General features: G+C 29.2%; 1 protein-coding gene across 1 annotated transcript in view; it reads right to left on the reverse strand.

Annotated features, from left to right (window-relative positions):
- Positions 1-6067: 6067 nt before the first annotated feature.
- The window catches only part of LOC129976225 (uncharacterized), a 95039-nt gene continuing 82627 nt past the window's right edge, over positions 6068-18479 (reverse strand). Inside the window, exons 14-15 of the mRNA XM_056089684.1 lie at positions 16033-16192; positions 6068-6813 (exon numbers count right to left, since the gene is read on the reverse strand). Coding sequence (XP_055945659.1) covers positions 6668-6813; positions 16033-16192 — 306 coding nt within the window. The 3' untranslated portion in view covers positions 6068-6667. The remainder of the gene's footprint in view (positions 6814-16032; positions 16193-18479) is intronic.

The raw sequence follows: 18479 nt of genomic DNA on the forward strand, positions 1-18479 counted from the left end.
AATCAATCATTATTATATTCATTTATTTGAAAATTAATAACTATACTTCTACAATAACATTTCTTTTCAAGAAAGATGCAAGAAAATAATAAGAACAATTGTTATGAATGCTCTTTATCTTTGGACTGCACCTTCGTTTTTTAGTATCATGCTATATGATTTTTTATGCTCATATTATGCACTACAGTGTTCAGATTGATTAAATGTTTTTGTATATTAACTATTAACAAAATATATTTCACCAAAAAGAAAAACAATGATGGTAAACTTATTTTCCATCGAGAACAAATAATGTGTTCTATGTAATTATTGGCAAGCTATATGTACTCTATCAGTACTCTTTCATTGTGTATTACATATTATTGTTTAATATTTTAATATATATATATATATATATATATATATATATATATATTGAAATAAATCTCAGTACCTCATTCGTGAACAATTGTTATGCTATTGTTGTTTCGAGAGAAACGATAATGATAAATTTATTTTACATTGAAAACAATTAAATATGTTCTATGTAATTTTTGACACGCTATATGTTCAATATCCATTTATGGTACCTTACATATCATTGACTACTATGTACATATGTATTAATTGTGCATTACTTATAATTGTTTAATATTACATATATATTCATTGTGCATTACATATAATTGTTTAATATTACATATATATTCATTGTGCATTAAATATCATTGTTTAATATGTACGTATGTATTAATTGTGTATAACATATCATTGTTTAATATATATACATATGTATTAATTGTGTATATCATTGTTTAATATATATATACATATGTATTAATTGTGTATATCATTGCTTAATATATATACATATGTATTAATTGTGCATTACATGTCATTTATAATGTGTACACATGTATTTATCAGGAACTAAATATAAACATCTCATTCTTGAACAACGTTTATGCTAATATTGTTATTCCTGCAAAAACAATGCAGGTAAACTTATTTTTTATTGAGAACAATTAAATATATTCTATGTAATTATTTACACACTTTATGTTCAGTATCCTTCATGGTACCTTACGTATCATTGTTTACTATGTACATATGTATTAATTGTGCATTACATATAATTGTTTAATATTACATATATATTCATTGTGCATTACATATAATTGTTTAATATTACATATATATTCATTGTGCATTACATATCATTGTTTAATATTACATATATATTCATTGTGCATTACATATCATTGTTTAATATGTACGTATGTATTAATTGTGTATAACATATCATTGTTTAATATATATACATATGTATTAATTGTGCATTACATATCATTTATAATGTGTAAACATGTATTTATCAGGAACTAAATCTAAGCATCTCATTCTTGAACAACATTTATGCTAATATTGTTATTCCTGCAAAAACAATGCAGGTAAACTTATTTTTTATTCAGAACAATTAAATATATTCTATGTAATTATTGACACACTTTATGTTCAGTATCCATTCATGGTACCTTACGTATCATTGTTTACTATGTACATATGTATTAATTGTGCATTACATATAATTGTTTAATATTACATATATATTCATTGTGCATTACATATAATTGTTTAATATTACATATATATTCATTGTGCATTACATATCATTGTTTAATATTACATATATATTCATTGTGCATTACATATCATTGTTTAATATTACATATATATTCATTGTGCATTACATATCATTGTTTAATATTACATATATATTCATTGTGCATTACATATCATTGTTTAATATTACATATATATTCATTTTGCATTACATATCATTGTTTAATATGTACGTATGTATTAATTGTGTATAACATATCATTGTTTAATATATATACATATGTATTAATTGTGCATTACATATCATTTATAATGTCTACACATGTATTTATCAGGAACTAAATCTAAACATCTCATTCTTGAACAACGTTTATGCTAATATTTTTATTCCTGCAAAAACAATGCAGGTAAACTTATTTTTTATTCAGAACAATTAAATATATTCTATGTAATTATTGACACACTTTATGTTCAGTATCCGTTCATGGTACCTTACGTATCATTGTTTACTATGTACATATGTATTAATTGTGCATTACATATCTTTGTTTACTATGTACGTATGTATTTATTGTGCATTACATATCATTGTTTTCATAAATTTATAAATATACTTCTACAATACCATTTCCTTTCAAAAAAGATGAAAAAAAAATAAGAACAATTGGTATGAATGCTCTTTACCTTTGGACTGCATCTTCGTTTTTTAGTATCAAGTTATGTGTTTTTTTATGCTTATATTATGCACTACAGTGTTCAGATTGGTTAAATGTTTTTGTATATTAACTATTAACAAAATATATTTCACCAAAAAGAAAAAAAAAATGATGGTAAACTTATTTACCATTGAGAGCAATTAAATGTATTCTATGTAAATATTGGCACGCAATATATTCAGTATTCTTGGGCATTACATATCATTTTTGATATGTACATATGTATTTATCAGGAAATAAATCTAAACATCTCATTCTTGAACAACGGTTCTGCTAATATTGTTATTTTTTGAAAAACAATGCTGATAAACTTTTTTATTGAGAACAATTAAATGTATTCTATGTAATTATTGACTGGCTATGTATCCATTCATGGTACCTTACATATCATTGTTTATTATTACATATGTGTTTCATTGTGCATTACATATTATTGTTTAATATTACATATGTGTTCATTGTGTATTACATATCATCGTTTAATATGTACATATGTATTAATTGTGTATTGCATATCATTGTTTAATATATACGGATGTATTAATTGTGAATTACATATCATTTTTAATAACTACATATGTATTTATCATGAAATGAATCTAAACATCTCATTCTTGAACAACGGTTATGTTAATATTGTTATTTTTTGAAAAACAATGCTGATAAACTTATTTTTTATTGAGAACAACTAAATGTGTTTTATGTAATTATTGACACGCTATATGTTCTGTATCCATTCATGGTACCTTACATATCAATTTTTTACTATGAACATATGTATCAATTGTGCATTACATATCATTGTTTTCATAAATTAATAAATATACTTCTACAATAGCATTTCCTTTCAAGAAAGATGCAAAAAAAAAAAAAAAAAAATTAAATAAGAGCAATTGTTATGAATCCTCCTTCCCTTTGGACTGCACCTTCTTCTTTTAGTATCATGCTATATGATTATTTTGGCACATATTTATGTACTACAGTTTTCAGATTGGTTAAATGTTTTTGTGTATTAACTACTAACAAAAAATATTTCATCAAAGAGAAACAATGCTAGTAAATTTATTTGCCATTAAGAACAATTAAATGTATTTTATGTAATTATTGGCAAGCTATATGTTCTGTATCCATTCATGGTACCTTACATATCATTTTTTTACTATGAACATATGTATCAATTGTTCATTACATATCATTGTTTTCATAAATTAATAAATATACTTCTACAATAGCATTTCCTTTCAAGAAAGATGCAAAAAAAAAAAAAAAAAATTAAATAAGAGCAATTGTTATGAATCCTCCTTTCCTTTGGACTGCACCTTCGTCTTTTAGTATCATGCTATATGATTATTTTGGCACATATTTATGTACTACAGTTTTCAGATTGGTTAAATGTTTTTGTGTATTAACTACTAACAAAAAATATTTCATCAAAGAGAAACAATGCTAGTAAATTTATTTGCCATTAAGAACAATTAAATGTATTTTATGTAATTATTGGCACGCTATATGTTCTGTATCCATTCATGGTACCTTACATATCATTTTTTTACTATGAACATATGTATCAATTGTGCATTACATATCATTGTTTTCATAAATTAATAAATATACTTCTATAATAGCATTTCCTTTCAAGAAAGATGAAAAAAAAATTAAATAAGAGCAATTGTTATGAATCCTCCTTTCCTTTGGACTGCACCTTCGTCTTTTAGTATCATGCTATATGATTATTTTGGCACATATTTATGTACTACAGTTTTCAGATTGGTTAAATGTTTTTGTGTATTAACTACTAACAAAAAATATTTCATCAAAGAGAAACAATGCTAGTAAATTTATTTGCCATTAAGAACAATTAAATGTGTTTTATGTAATTATTGGCACGCTATATGTTCTGTATCCATTCTTGGTACCTTACATATCATTTTTTTATTATGAACATATGTATCAATTGTGCATTACATATCATTGTTTTCATAATTAATAAATATACTTCTACAATAGCATTACCTTTCAAGAAAGATGCAAAAAAAAGAAATTAAATAAGAGCAATTGTTATGAATCCTCCTTTCCTTTGGACTGCACCTTCGTCTTTTAGTATCATGCTATATGATTATTTTGGCATATATTTATGTACTACAGTTTTCAGATTGGTTAAATGTTTTTGTGTATTAACTACTAACAAAAAATATTTCATCAAAGAGAAACAATGCTAGTAAACTTATTTGCCATTAAGAACAATTAAATGTGTTTTATGTAATTATTGGCATGCTTTATATTCAGTATTCTTTCATTGTGTTTTACACATTATTGTCTAATATATATATATGTATTCGTCCTGAAATAAATCTCAGCATCTCATTCGTGAGCAACTTTTATGCTAATATTGTTGTTTCGAGATAAACAATGCTGGTAAATTAATTTACAATGAGAACAATTAAAAGTGTTCTATGTAATTATTGACACGCTATATGTTCAGTATCCATTCATGGTATCTTACATCTCATTGTTTACTATGTACTTATGGATTCATTGAGCATTACTTATAATTGTTTAATATTACATATGTATTCATTGTGCATTACATATCATTTTTTAATATATACATATGTATTAATTATGCATTACATATCATTATTTAGTATGCTCATATGTATTAATTATGCATTACATATCATTGTTTAATATGCACATATGTATTAATTGTGCATTATATATCATTTTTAATATGTACACATGTATTTATCAGGAAATAAATCTAAACATCTCATTCTTGAACAACGGTTAGTCTAATATTGTTATTTCTGGAAAAACATTGATGGTAAACTTATTTTTTATTGAGAACAATTGAATGTATTCTATGTAATTATTGACACGCTATCTATTGAGTTATTTAATATGCAACGGAATGTCTATTTTTATTTTAGGTAAAGGATTAATCCCAAATCATCCCTATTCTAATTAAAAAAATAATATTGCAGTAGTTTTTGGAAAATTTATTATTATTTAAATTTTTAATGAGATTATTTGTTGCTTCAATATAGGTAATTTTCTTATTACAAACTCTTTTGATCCTGTTTAATTGTGAGAAAATTAGATTTTTGAAAATTTTAGAGTTTAGATTGGAATGATAATTGCAAAGTTTTGTTATTTTAAAGTTGAATTCATCCCTTTTATCGTTGATACCAACTATTGTTTTATCATTAGCTATTTCTATTTTTAAATCCAGAAAGGTGGCCTCAAGTTGGTTTTTATTTGTTTCTGTTACAATTAATCTTTTGGATAGCAATTAGTCACAATATTGGTATTATCTAAATTTATCAAAAGTAAGTCATCAATATACCTCCACCCGTTTAGTTTGAGGATTGAAAACGCCAAATTGGCGAAAATTTTCTTAGTGGTGTTTTGGTTTCCATTACAACTGACAAGTACCAAAAGTATATAATGCAGGCTAGGAAGCAAGAATCTTCAAACAAGTTAGTGTTTGAATAAGGGTGAATTTTAGATTCACGTATATTAGGTATTAACTTGAAGATATTTAATATGATGTGTTGAGAAAGCGATGGGAATTTGTATCTTCTTTTGAAAAAATGCTTCTAGTAATGAATATACTCTGTTTTTTCAACGTAAAAGGCAATATTAGAAAAGAGAGTGAAATGCTTCTGGATTATGTTGAAGTAACAGTCAAAAATTTAGTTGGAGCTCTAAATGTATACTTTTTATTTTACAGAAAAAAATTACTCACACAGTTTGGAATTTATTTTTATTTACATACATTCTGCTAAATATTGTCTTTTAATAAAAGGCACATCATCAATTTGATTATCCATTTACTCACTCAAACAGATTGACAAAGAAAAAACACATACTACAAAACTTTAAATAGTTTTTTTACTATGTACAAAAGAAAAACCTACCAGAGGCAAATTTTGTTGTTCTGAGCGAAGTCCAATAGCATTTGCATAATTATATAACTAATATTTACAACTAGCTCTTAATTTGTACCATTGCATTTTAACTTTGTATTTTATTATAATTTAAAGCCTTTACATTTCTAGCAGATATGAAAATTTTCATATTCTCTTATAAATCTATTGTTGTTTTAAACAATTAGTATGACAGTTGCTTCAGAAACATAATTTAAACAAATTAACAGATAGTATGTTAAGGGTAAGTATTAGATTCGAATATTGAAATCATTTTAACATCATAAACATTATTCAATGGTATAAAATTAATTTGCACCAATAAATCATCAATATTTTTTTAATGTTCAACACCTTGAAAAACGCTCAGACAACATTTCAATGAATGTTCTAGATAAACTCAGAATGTAAATATTCTCTTTAAGCATCTGGCGCTTTAGACACTTGAAGAACTATCCTGTCTTCTTGGGATTTGTCAGCCTTTTGTCTCAGGTAGAGATACATAACTGCAATACCTATTCCGATGCCGATGAATAGCATTGCAACTGCCAGGAGACCTAGACTTCCTGCGAAAGACCAAACATTAGAAAAAAATCCAAGATATTTAATCCGTATTTATAAATATGTTCATTCCTAAAATACTATAAACTCCTTGTAAACTTTTATCGAAGTGTAGGAATATTCTACTTCGAATAGGATCAGTAGTGAATGTGTTCCGGATTTTTTTTTTTTACTTTTCGATACCTAGAATTTCCAGATATTTTATCGAAACCACTATTTTTCTCAAATTTCGTCTGGTGTTATAAAGTTTTATCATGATCGCCAAATTAGAAATTTTTTTCCAACGACAACTCGCCAAATATAACAGTTAAGGAATTTCAACTGTAAACCTAACAAACTGAAGTTTAATGTTACTTCGGAGAAACTCGGTGTTTACGTGGCGACAAGGCTTACGCATAATTCTAACAGGAATAAATATATCATTAAAACATTTAACTTATGTTCAAAATTCCATGAGTCATCTTCCTGATAATTTAAATTTTATTGAATCTATTAGTATAAGTACATTTATAATCTAAATATATATAGTAAAATCATGAGGAATCTTTGCGATGTCAATCTAAAAAAAAAGAAAATAAACAGACTCACAAAGATACATGTTTAAAATTATCAGATTACACACTGAAAAAATTCTGCTCTACATTGTCAAGCAATTTTCATTGTTTTGAGAGATAATTTGTTAAATATAATTTTAACTGATGAGAAGTTCTTAGACAAAAAAAAAATCTTAAAATATTGGTGAGTTGCCTTATACAGGAACTGAAAAATAATGATGCGGTGAACTTTTTGAATGAAGTGAACGTAAAAGAATTTGCGAAGAGATCTTGTCGAAATTAATTAAATCAGTAGCACTTCAATCTTTTTTTCATGGGTCCATTTTTTGAAATTTCTTTTAATTATTTGGCTAATATTATGATAAAAGATGAACATGTTTGAGAATGGATAATCTGCATGATGGGCAGGTAATGTATATCAATATTTTAAACAAAAATGCATATGAAGTTCTGCATTCAGAAATCTCTATAAAACTCCATTGGTCAAGATTTCAATTTTTGCTTAAAGTACGATATATCATATTGTTTATATCTTGGTATTTCAAGACATTAGACAAAACGAATTCTAAAAATGTCCTTTTCCACTGATGTATAGAAAGTGTCTGTCTACTGCTGCTTATTATAAATAGATATTTTGAATATTTGTCCTTTTCTTTAATAATCTTGTATTCGAATTTAAACGTTACCATTCACAATAATGTAATTTCCCGCTTCTATTCGTCATACAAATTGCGCAGCAGAAAATAAATGGAATCCTTCTTCAGTTTTGAACAAGAAGTAAGAAAATTATGTTATATTTTATGAACGTTCAGTTAATAGTATCTGAAAATGGAATGTGTATTTTAAATGTGTTTTTCCCACCCGACTGAAAAAAAATTGGCCCAAAACTAGATTTACAGGTCAGAAAATCCCATACTTAATTTAATATATTTTAGTCATTGCGTTTTTGAACTATCGCGTTAACATGTTTCTGAAAATACAGACGGTCAACCCTTTGCTGGTTTTGTCTCAAACTTTGATAGATATTAAATCTGAGTACCGAATATTACTTGTCCAGAGCTCTTCGTTTTATAATTTTTGTATAAGCTTATATTCGAACAGCCAAACTTTCATTGAACAGATTTTACTCAAAATTCGATAGAAATCTGATGTAAAAACCGAACAAATTTCAACCATCTGTCTCAAAGCATTCCTGAATTATTTTTTGTCACAGACAGACAGACGAACATTTCCTAAAAATTTGTCTCTCGAACTCAGGAACTAAAACGTAGGTTCTCGTCAAAATCTCGAGTTCGAATTTTTTTTAATGATTACTATACTATATCTATACTACATATATGAGAAAGTAAAAAAGCAACTAAAACTTCCTGATCATATGCGTAATATATAGGTACAAAGCTGAAGTTTTTATTTTGCATATGGTGCAAATGTTGGGAATTACTTTCCAAAAAGTAACGAAAACATCATTCTCGTGAGCAAAATGCATCATGATAAATCAATCAGTTACAGACCAGAAAAAAATAGTATAAGAATGCAATTCCAGTAAAAACCTGTGGATACTTATGATTAGCTTTTGAACACAGATACTTGAAAAGAAAAAGAAAACACTTATCTGTGATTATATTTTATAATATGTTGGATAGTTCTGCTGGCAACTCACTTATTCTCTGAGCAACAGTAAATATCAAATAGAATGAAAACAAATTGAAAAAAAGAAGGTTCTTTTTAGAACATTAATTTCTTCTTATATTTAGTTAAGAGGATGTCTCTACAACAATGATGAGTTGCAGAATATTGTCAAAATATTACAAGGTAAAAGACGAAATTATTTATCATCAATCCCCACTGTTAATTTAGAATTGAGTGATAAGCCTGTCCTCAGCCGATTCTGCCCACCAAGTAATAATAATAAAACTAAATAATTGTGGAATAATCTACAAGCTCAATAGCATGTGTTCTGTAAAATCTAAATGCTAATAGACATTTAGCAGACGATTCCTTTTCAGACATTTTATAACTGCTACCATTTTTATTTTCTTAAAATATTATTAAAAAGTAAAAGCAAACGATTTTTTTCTTTGATAAACATATTTTGTTAATATTATTTCGGTTATTTTTTTATTTATTATTTTTTATTTTGTATAACAGCTGATGATCAATTGTAAACCGATGGAATTCTAAAATGCTTGGAGTATTATTTTAGTTTTAAGAATTTAAGATGCTCTGCAAGCTATAGTTTGAAGCTTAAGAAAACGGGTAGTTTTCGAGAAAGCATGAAAAAGCATGGTTTTGATCAAAATGATAAATTAGGAAGGTAAGATTCAATATTCGTCCTTTCTTTATTTGATACATTTGCTTATTTATTATAATATAATTCAACTATATCTAGATCATCTGTTAAAATTACTTTATTTACAGTGGCTCAAAAAATTCAGAGTATACCTTATTTTATTTAATTAATACGACTTTCAATATAAATAATACATTACCGAGAAGAGCGAACATGTTTTTATTTTTACCCATAACAAATGGTTTAATTTAGGGTAAAAACAAAGAAAAATCAACGAAACATTTCTAAATTGAAAAATTTTAGAAGCATTTTAAATAAACATGCGCATAATTTTCCCATCAAAAAATTGAGAGTACACCAATGAAATGTTTGCAATATCTCGCATAGAAACAAAATGTCACTTTTAAGTTGCATGTCTTTTGGCTCCTATAATGGCCTCTAAACGTCATGGTACCGATTCGACCAATTTTTGGCGGTATCTGAAGATATTTTATCCTATTCTTTTTGAACACTTGTTTTAAATAGTTTTTCCTTTTAATTTTGTGTTTATTGAGCCACTTTTTCGAATATGGCCCACGAAAATTTGATGGCATTGATGCAGGGGTACTGAGGTAGTGTGTGTAACTGCTGTTTACAATGAAAAAGACACCACATTTTGATGTTCGGAGCATTCTGTTTGGGGTTGTTCTCCTACTGGATAATGAAATTCTCATCTAAACCCAAATTTTTAGCATTTTCCTTTAGATTGCTGCGAAGTATATTCAAGTAAACCATATAATTTATAATGCCATCTATAAGAATTAAATTTCCTACCCCGGATGAAGCCGTGAAACCAGAATTCATGACTTAGTCACCACCATGTTTATCTGTAGGACGTAAATTTTTTGGATCCAAAGCAGTATTAGGCTTTCTCCGTACAGTACGATGGCTGTCACTGTCAGAAATGTTGAGTTTTCTTTCATTACTAAATATAACTTTCTTTCAAAAGTAATTGGTCTTCAATTAATGAGTTTTTGCAAATTTTAAATGCTTTATCTGAATTTGCAAGCTGATGAACGGTTTCTCTCTAACAATGCGATTTTTATATCCAGCTTGTCTAATGGCATTTCGCATAGTTTCAGTACTTACACTTTTGCCTATGATTTGAGAAGTTAGTTAGAAGCAAGTTAGAAGAACCATATGGTCGCAGCAATCTAAAAAATGTTATAAATTTGAGTTTAGAAGGAAATTTCCTTTTCCAGCAGGACAACAACCGCAAATAGAACGTCAAAATATGATGTCTTTTTTCATTGTAAACAGCAGTTACACACACTTCTACAGTACCCCGACATCAAATAAAATATTTGTGGTCTATACTCGAAAAAGTTGCAAAAAATAAACAAATAAATAAAAAATAAAAGCAAAACTTATTTAAAACAAGTGTTGCAAGAAGAATAGGATAAAATATCTTCAGATACCGCCAAAAATTGGTCGAATCGGTACCATGACGTTTAGAGGCCATTATAGGAGCCAAAAGACATGCAACTTAAAAGTGACATTTTGTTTCTATGCGAGATATTGCAAACATTTCATTGGTGTACTCTCAATTTTTTGAGGGAAAATTATGCGCATGTTTATTTAAAATGCTTCTAAAATTTTTCAATTTAGAAATTTTTCGTTGATTTTTCTTTGTTTTTACACTAAATTAAACCATTTATTATGGGTAAAAATAAAAACATGTTCGCTCTTCTCGATAATGTATTATTTATATTGAAAGTCGTATTAATTAAATAAAATAAGGTGTACTCTCAATTTTTTGAGCCACTGTATCTCTAAACGTAATATAGATCTAAAAATATGGAGAAAATAGGCTTCTGATGTAGTATTGAGCGCATGTAATATTCGATCTAAAGAGTAGAGTTAAAAAAGTGAATTGTAATTGAGAACTTACAAATGCTTAAAATTAGGAAGCGATCTAAAAGTCAATTGCAAAATTCCATTTCAATAAAAGAATTGTTATCAAACTTTACAAATGTCATCAAATGACAAAAACTAAATTGATTTATTTCATCTTGCAAACATGAAATAAATAACTTTACACTAAAGTATGTTAAATCAACTCATTTGTTTTTAATGATAATAATTTAGTATTGTTTGACAACAAATTATTCTAAAACCCTCCGCGCTTTTGAATATGCGTTAGGATGGGTTTAATTCGTCAAAATAGGGGTGAGAGGAAAGATGAAAGAAGGGGATGTTTACATTTAATAATATAAACTGGGATTACTCTCAGACTGAACTAAAATAATATAATCAGAAACGACAAGATATTTACGTACACGTAAAAAAAAATGAACAAAAAAATATCAAATAAAGCGAAATCAAAGTCAAAGAATGACGAAGAATTCCGGAAATGCCCTCATTTTTCCGCGTCTCTCCCCTTAATGAGATAGAATCGTCGAAAAAGAGATCGTCTCAGAAAACTGATACGAACAGTATAATAAATGCCAAGTGAATGCAAAAGGAGTAAATTTCATATAAATCAAATCAACAGTGTAATAAATATCCGAGTTAATTTACACGAACGACTGAGTATTCACTGAGTTCAAATTCGCCATATAAATGACTCTTCAAAGGATTCAATATATTCAAGAGATACACAAATAGTGAAGAAATGTTTGTCAAATTATCCTTTTTAATCCATGAATCAATTATCACACACCAAAAAAATTGCAGCAAGCTAAAAAAAAATAAAACAACATATAAATCCAATAATTGATTTGGCGATTATTTATTTATTTAATTTTTTTTCCTCCTCTAAAGTCCTGCATTGCTGCCTCATCGCTACGGGGGAGTGTTCCTGGGCGGAATGGGCGAAGTACGTCCGGAGAGTATTCTCCTGGTAGGGTCACCCAAGGCGTGAAGGCCATTCCATTATGCTCAACTAAATGCAATGCAGGCATGAGGCAAAGTCTGACTTCAGCCTTTGGTGCCTCTGGGTCCTTAATCTCTTGAAGCTGCATTTTAAGACCTTTTATCATGACTCGTCGATTAGGAGACAATGAACACATTGCATCGTCCGCTGTGCTATATTGTTTGAAGGTTCGGGCTCATGGACCTGGTTTGATGTTACTGTCGACCAGGTGGGATAAGCCACTACACGATTTTTTTTCTTTTAGAATGATATATTTCATTTAGTCCTTGGTGAAAGGAATTAAATATGGTCTGTTACAAAGAAAAGTAACGTTAAAAATAATTTTACACGGATATTACCCATGTTTATTTGAGCGAAAATGAAAAATGACTGCAATAGCTTTTTTATAAATCATAAACTTTTCATCTGATACTTACAATGAATTTTGATTTCTTTTTACTTTTTTAGAAAAAATGGAAAAAAAAGGATCATATTTACAAAAGTTCAAGGTTTTTATTTTGTTCTTCAACCACGAAAACAGGAAGAAGAAATCTTTGTTAAGAAAGGAAGTATAATTTAGTTATTTTGCACATTTTGTAATCGAATTTTCATACAATTTCTGATATGGCTCCCTAGCCAATTTTGAAATTTTTTAAACAGGTATTCTCAATGAAAAGATACTACTTCCACACTTTCAAAATTTAATTATCAATTAATCGATTAATTTAATTATTTCATACAAATGACATTATCTGGTATTGAAATGGAGAAAACACAATGTCAGATAATCCGTCAAACTATTGGTAATAACGAATATTATATTCTAATAAATATTGTAATTATTAAAGATTCCAAAGATCAGAAAATAATGTAAACAAAAGATTTCATCATTTTAGTATACAATTATATTAAAATTTTAAAGCGCTGTATTAATCTGATCCATAAATTGTATAACTTTAAACGAGGAAGTCTTGTGTGTGTGTGTATATATATAAATTGATTTCGTGTATCTCGGAAACGGCTCAAAAGATTTTGATCACATTTTATATTTAGATAATTTAATTTATTAATTTAGCTATTTATGCTTTGTAATTTATCTCTTTATGTCTTTTCTGAGGAAAATGCGATTTTGCACACAAATTTTTTTTTATAACTAACTATTAGAATAAGTATATTCAACTTCCGCTTGGAAGTAAAAGAGAGTGCGGTATTGTAGTCAAAACAACATAAATGTTGCTGGTCCTCGCTTCGAGTTGCGCCTTTTGCTTTATTTTTTTACTTATATGTTTATTATTTATGCACTTAGTTTTTTAAGTTTATCTATATAGTTGTCTTTACTCAAAAAACGCGATTTTTCATAAAGGAAAGCATTTTTTATAACTAAATATAAGAGCCTTTTTCTATTAGCTCTCATGCTGACAATGTCATATTGCGCCCTCTCGGATTCGATTTCACCATGGCAAAATTAAGAGTAAGCTCAAAGACAAAAGTAATGATAGATAAATTGTAAAATGAATACTACGTTATATCAGATTGTTTAGAATAACAGGTTAAACTAAGTGCATTCCTGATTAATTTCATTTAAATAACCAGTTGGTAAAGGTGAAAAATAGTCAGATGTAATCAGTATGCGATTCGTATATAAACATTTTCTCAGGGCCGGGATAACCTGGTTGGTAGAGCGTTGGATTCATGTCCCTTAGGTTGCGAGTTCGAACCCTGCCGGCCGAAAATTCCCCGCGTGCTTGGTGACTGACGCCGTATAAATCTGTCGTGGCCACAAAGTCCTCCATATGCCTTCTCGCTTTAACAGCTCTGGCCTCAGTCTTCATATGCTACGAAGAGAGGTCGGTCCCTGGGAAAGTTCCTCTCCCAAAAGTCAATGTCATTTCTTAAAAGCCATACCTTCATCAGTTTTCCCCAATTACAGGAGATAGCTTCTGATTGAAGCGGGTACTCCTTAACATCACTTCTAAGTCCTCCATATCTAGAGTAATACTAGATATGGAGGACTTAGAAGTGATTGGGGGTACTGGATTAGGGGTGATCGTTCTTTGATTCAGGTATAAATTACGATCTGTGGTTGATGAATGAAATGCGAGAATGGAGTCCGACTCGTAAAAAGGGTTGTGACGTGTGTGTAGTTAAGTCGTACTCTTGGCCCTAGTTAGCTCTATGATTAAAACAAGAGGCGCTCCCCCTTAGGCTCAAATTGGCTGTCTTCGAGCAGCGGTCTTGTCCGTGTCAAGTGCTATAAATAACAACAACAACATATTCTCAAAAAAAAAAAAAAATCAGAGAAATTGCCTAGAGAAGTTCGTTTTTCCAGATATTAGATTCTTAAAGGAATCAGTAAGCCGGAATTTTCCAAAAACGAAAAGTATTATCGAATATTAAGCTAAACAAAACAATTAAAAGAAACAACAACATTCTGCTAGATGATGCATCGCTCCACTAACAGTAAAACCCTCAGGTTGCATAGAAATAAAATATGCTGAAAAATGGATAAAAAAGAACGATTTCCATTCTACGTAATAGCATTTTTTTATCATTCATTAATTTTTAACGTTTATCGTGACTTTTGAATAATCTTGTACTATGAGAACTACGTAATTAAATCGTCCTAATAGGATCTTATTGTTTTTTTAAAAGTAATTAATAAAACTGAACCGAATTAGAAGTAAATATTAACATATATAATAAAAATCTAATATTTAATGTGGAATTTGATTTATTTTATAAACTTCTTTCAATTTCCATACAAAGAATGGATGTAGATAAAGCTTTATAAAATTAATTAATAACCAATTAATCAACTCACCAGAGAATCGGCAAGACTCCTCTTTTCTCCAAAAAAAAAAAAAAAAAAAAAAAAAAAAACAGGATATTATAAAAAAAATAAAAAATAAAAACTTTCGTCCGTGACTCGGTCTTCCAGATATTTGTATATGATTGGAGAAATATTTTTTAAACTTTCAGAGCTCGAGAACTCAAAAGTTTACATTACTTTCGGTTAATGGCTGTTCATTTATGTCGTGGCGGATTGTGATGAGCGAGCATATAACCTGGGATCTTATAGTTCGCAGCCCAGTAACAAGACCACAATACAAAAGCAATTGCTCGTATAGCGCAGCGTATAAGCTATCACCACAGACTCTCCCTCCAGTGAGTCGGAGGTGAGACGAACGATATGGTTGTTGAGTGATGATGCATTTATTAGCTGTTGAGTCTAATGCGCCTGTACCCATTTGAGCATTTGAGTAGCGCCAAGCGTTATGGCGAGCATGTGTGGGCGAGTGGTTGCTGTTGCGTCAAGTGAATCTGACGACTGTGGGTTGCTGCGGGTAGATGGCGCCTCAATGTAATTTAATGGTTTGCATAAGTAATCGGTACTGATTATCTTACCAGTTCACATATGTAAAGAAATTATAGCGATTTAACTCTGCTTGCAGAAAAGACACGCAAGACAAAAAGAACTTATTCTAACCTGGTGACATTCCTTTCTTTTCTCCTTCTTCTTCTTCTTCATCTGCATACTGGAGAGTTGGGAGCACTTCCTCGTCATAATCATCGGATTCAGGAGCTTGAAGTCCACCTGCTGTGCGCTCATACAAATCGCCTCTGAATGCTTTCGCATAGATAGGCACCTGATAAAAGAATGATTAAGGGAAATTTAATTTTGGTGCCAGAATTAAGATGCATAAAATAAATTTCAATGTTGGTGTCAAGCTGAAATTCACTATTGGTTATTATTAAATGATTATTACATATTTTAAGAACTGAAATATCTTTAAGCAAAATTTTGACGTAAATCACAACGAAATTATGAATAGATGCCATATGTGTACCAATAATTCTGATGTAGCTGTGTTAACAGCTTTCTAAAAATCACAATGAAACTATGTGTAGAGGGCATATGGGGCATATATGTGTACCAGTAATTATGATGTAACTGTGTTAGCAGCTTTCTGATTAAGAATCACAATGAAACTATGTAAAGGGTATGTGTGTACCAGTAATTCTGATGTTGCTGTGTTAGCAGCTTTCTGATATAAGAACATACGATTAAGAGGAATTTAATTTTGTAGCAGCGTTAAGGAACATAAAATAAATTTCAACGTCGGCGTCATGCTGAAATTCACTATTGGTTATTACATATTTTAAGAACTGAAATATCTTTAAGCAAAATTCTGACGGAAATCACAATGAAATTATGAATAGATGCCATATGTGTACCAATAATTCTGATGTAGCTGTGTTAACAGCTTTCTAAGAATCACAATGAAACTATGTGTAGAGGACATATGGGGCATATATGTGTACCAGTAATTATGATGTAACTGTGTTAGCAGCTTTCTGATTAAGAATCACAATGAAACTATGTAAAGGGTATGTGTGTACCAGTAATTCTGATGTTGCTGTGTTAGCAGCTTTCTGATATAAGAACGATTAAGAGGAATTTAATTTTGTAGCAGCGTTAAGGAACATAAAATAAATTTCAACGTCGACGTCATGCTGAAATTCACTATTGGTTATTACATATTTTAAGAACTGAAATATCTTTAAGCAAAATTCTGACGGAAATCACAATGAAATTATGAATAGATGCCATATGTGTACCAATAATTCTGATGTAGCTGTGTTAACAGCTTTCTAAGAATCACAATGAAACTATGTGTAGAGGACATATGGGGCATATATGTGTACCAGTAATTATGATGTAACTGTGTTAGCAGCTTTCTGATTAAGAATCACAATGAAACTATGTAAAGGGTATGTGTGTACCAGTAATTCTGATGTTGCTGTGTTAGCAGCTTTCTGATATAAGAACGATTAAGAGGAATTTAATTTTGTAGCAGCGTTAAGGAACATAAAATAAATTTCAACGTCGGCGTCATGCTGAAATTCACTATTGGTTATTACATATTTTAAGAACTGAAATATCTTTAAGCAAAATTCTGACGGAAATCACAATGAAATTATGAATAGATGCCATATGTGTACCAATAATTCTGATGTATCTGTGTTAACAGCTTTCTAAGAATCACAATGAAACTATGTGTAGAGGACATATGGGGCATATATGTGTACCAGTAATTATGATGTAACTGTGTTAGCAGCTTTCAGATTAAGAATCACAATGAAACTATGTAAAGGGTATGTGTGTACCAGTAATTCTGATGTAGCTGTGTTAGCAGTTTTCTGATATAAGAACGATTAAGAGGAATTTAATTTTGTAGCAGCGTTAAGGAACATAAAATAAATTTCAACGTCGGCGTCATGCTGAAATTCACTATTGGTTATTACATATTTTAAGAACTGAAATATCTTTAAGCAAAATTCTGACGGAAATCACAATGAAATTATGAATAGATGCCATATGTGTACCAATAATTCTGATGTATCTGTGTTAACAGCTTTCTAAGAATCACAATGAAACTATGTGTAGAGGACATATGGGGCATATATGTGTACCAGTAATTATGATGTAACTGTGTTAGCAGCTTTCTGATTAAGAATCACAATGAAACTATGTAAAGGGTATGTGTGTACCAGTAATTCTGATGTAGCTGTGTTAGCAGTTTTCTGATATAAGAACGATTAAGAGGAATTTAATTTTGTAGCAGCGTTAAGGAACATAAAATAAATTTCAACGTCGGCGTCATGCTGAAATTCACTATTGGTTATTACATATTTTAAGAACTGAAATATCTTTAAGCAAAATTCTGACGGAAATCACAATGAAATTATGAATAGATGCCATATGTGTACCAATAATTCTGATGTAGCTGTGTTAACAGCTTTCTAAGAATCACAATGAAACTATGTGTAGAGGACATATGGGGCATATATGTGTACCAGTAATTATGATGTAACTGTGTTAGCAGCTTTCTGATTAAGAATCACAATGAAACTATGTAAAGGGTATGTGTG

This window comes from Argiope bruennichi, chromosome 7 (assembly GCF_947563725.1).
Source record: "Argiope bruennichi chromosome 7, qqArgBrue1.1, whole genome shotgun sequence".
NCBI classification, from domain to species: domain Eukaryota; kingdom Metazoa; phylum Arthropoda; class Arachnida; order Araneae; family Araneidae; genus Argiope; species Argiope bruennichi.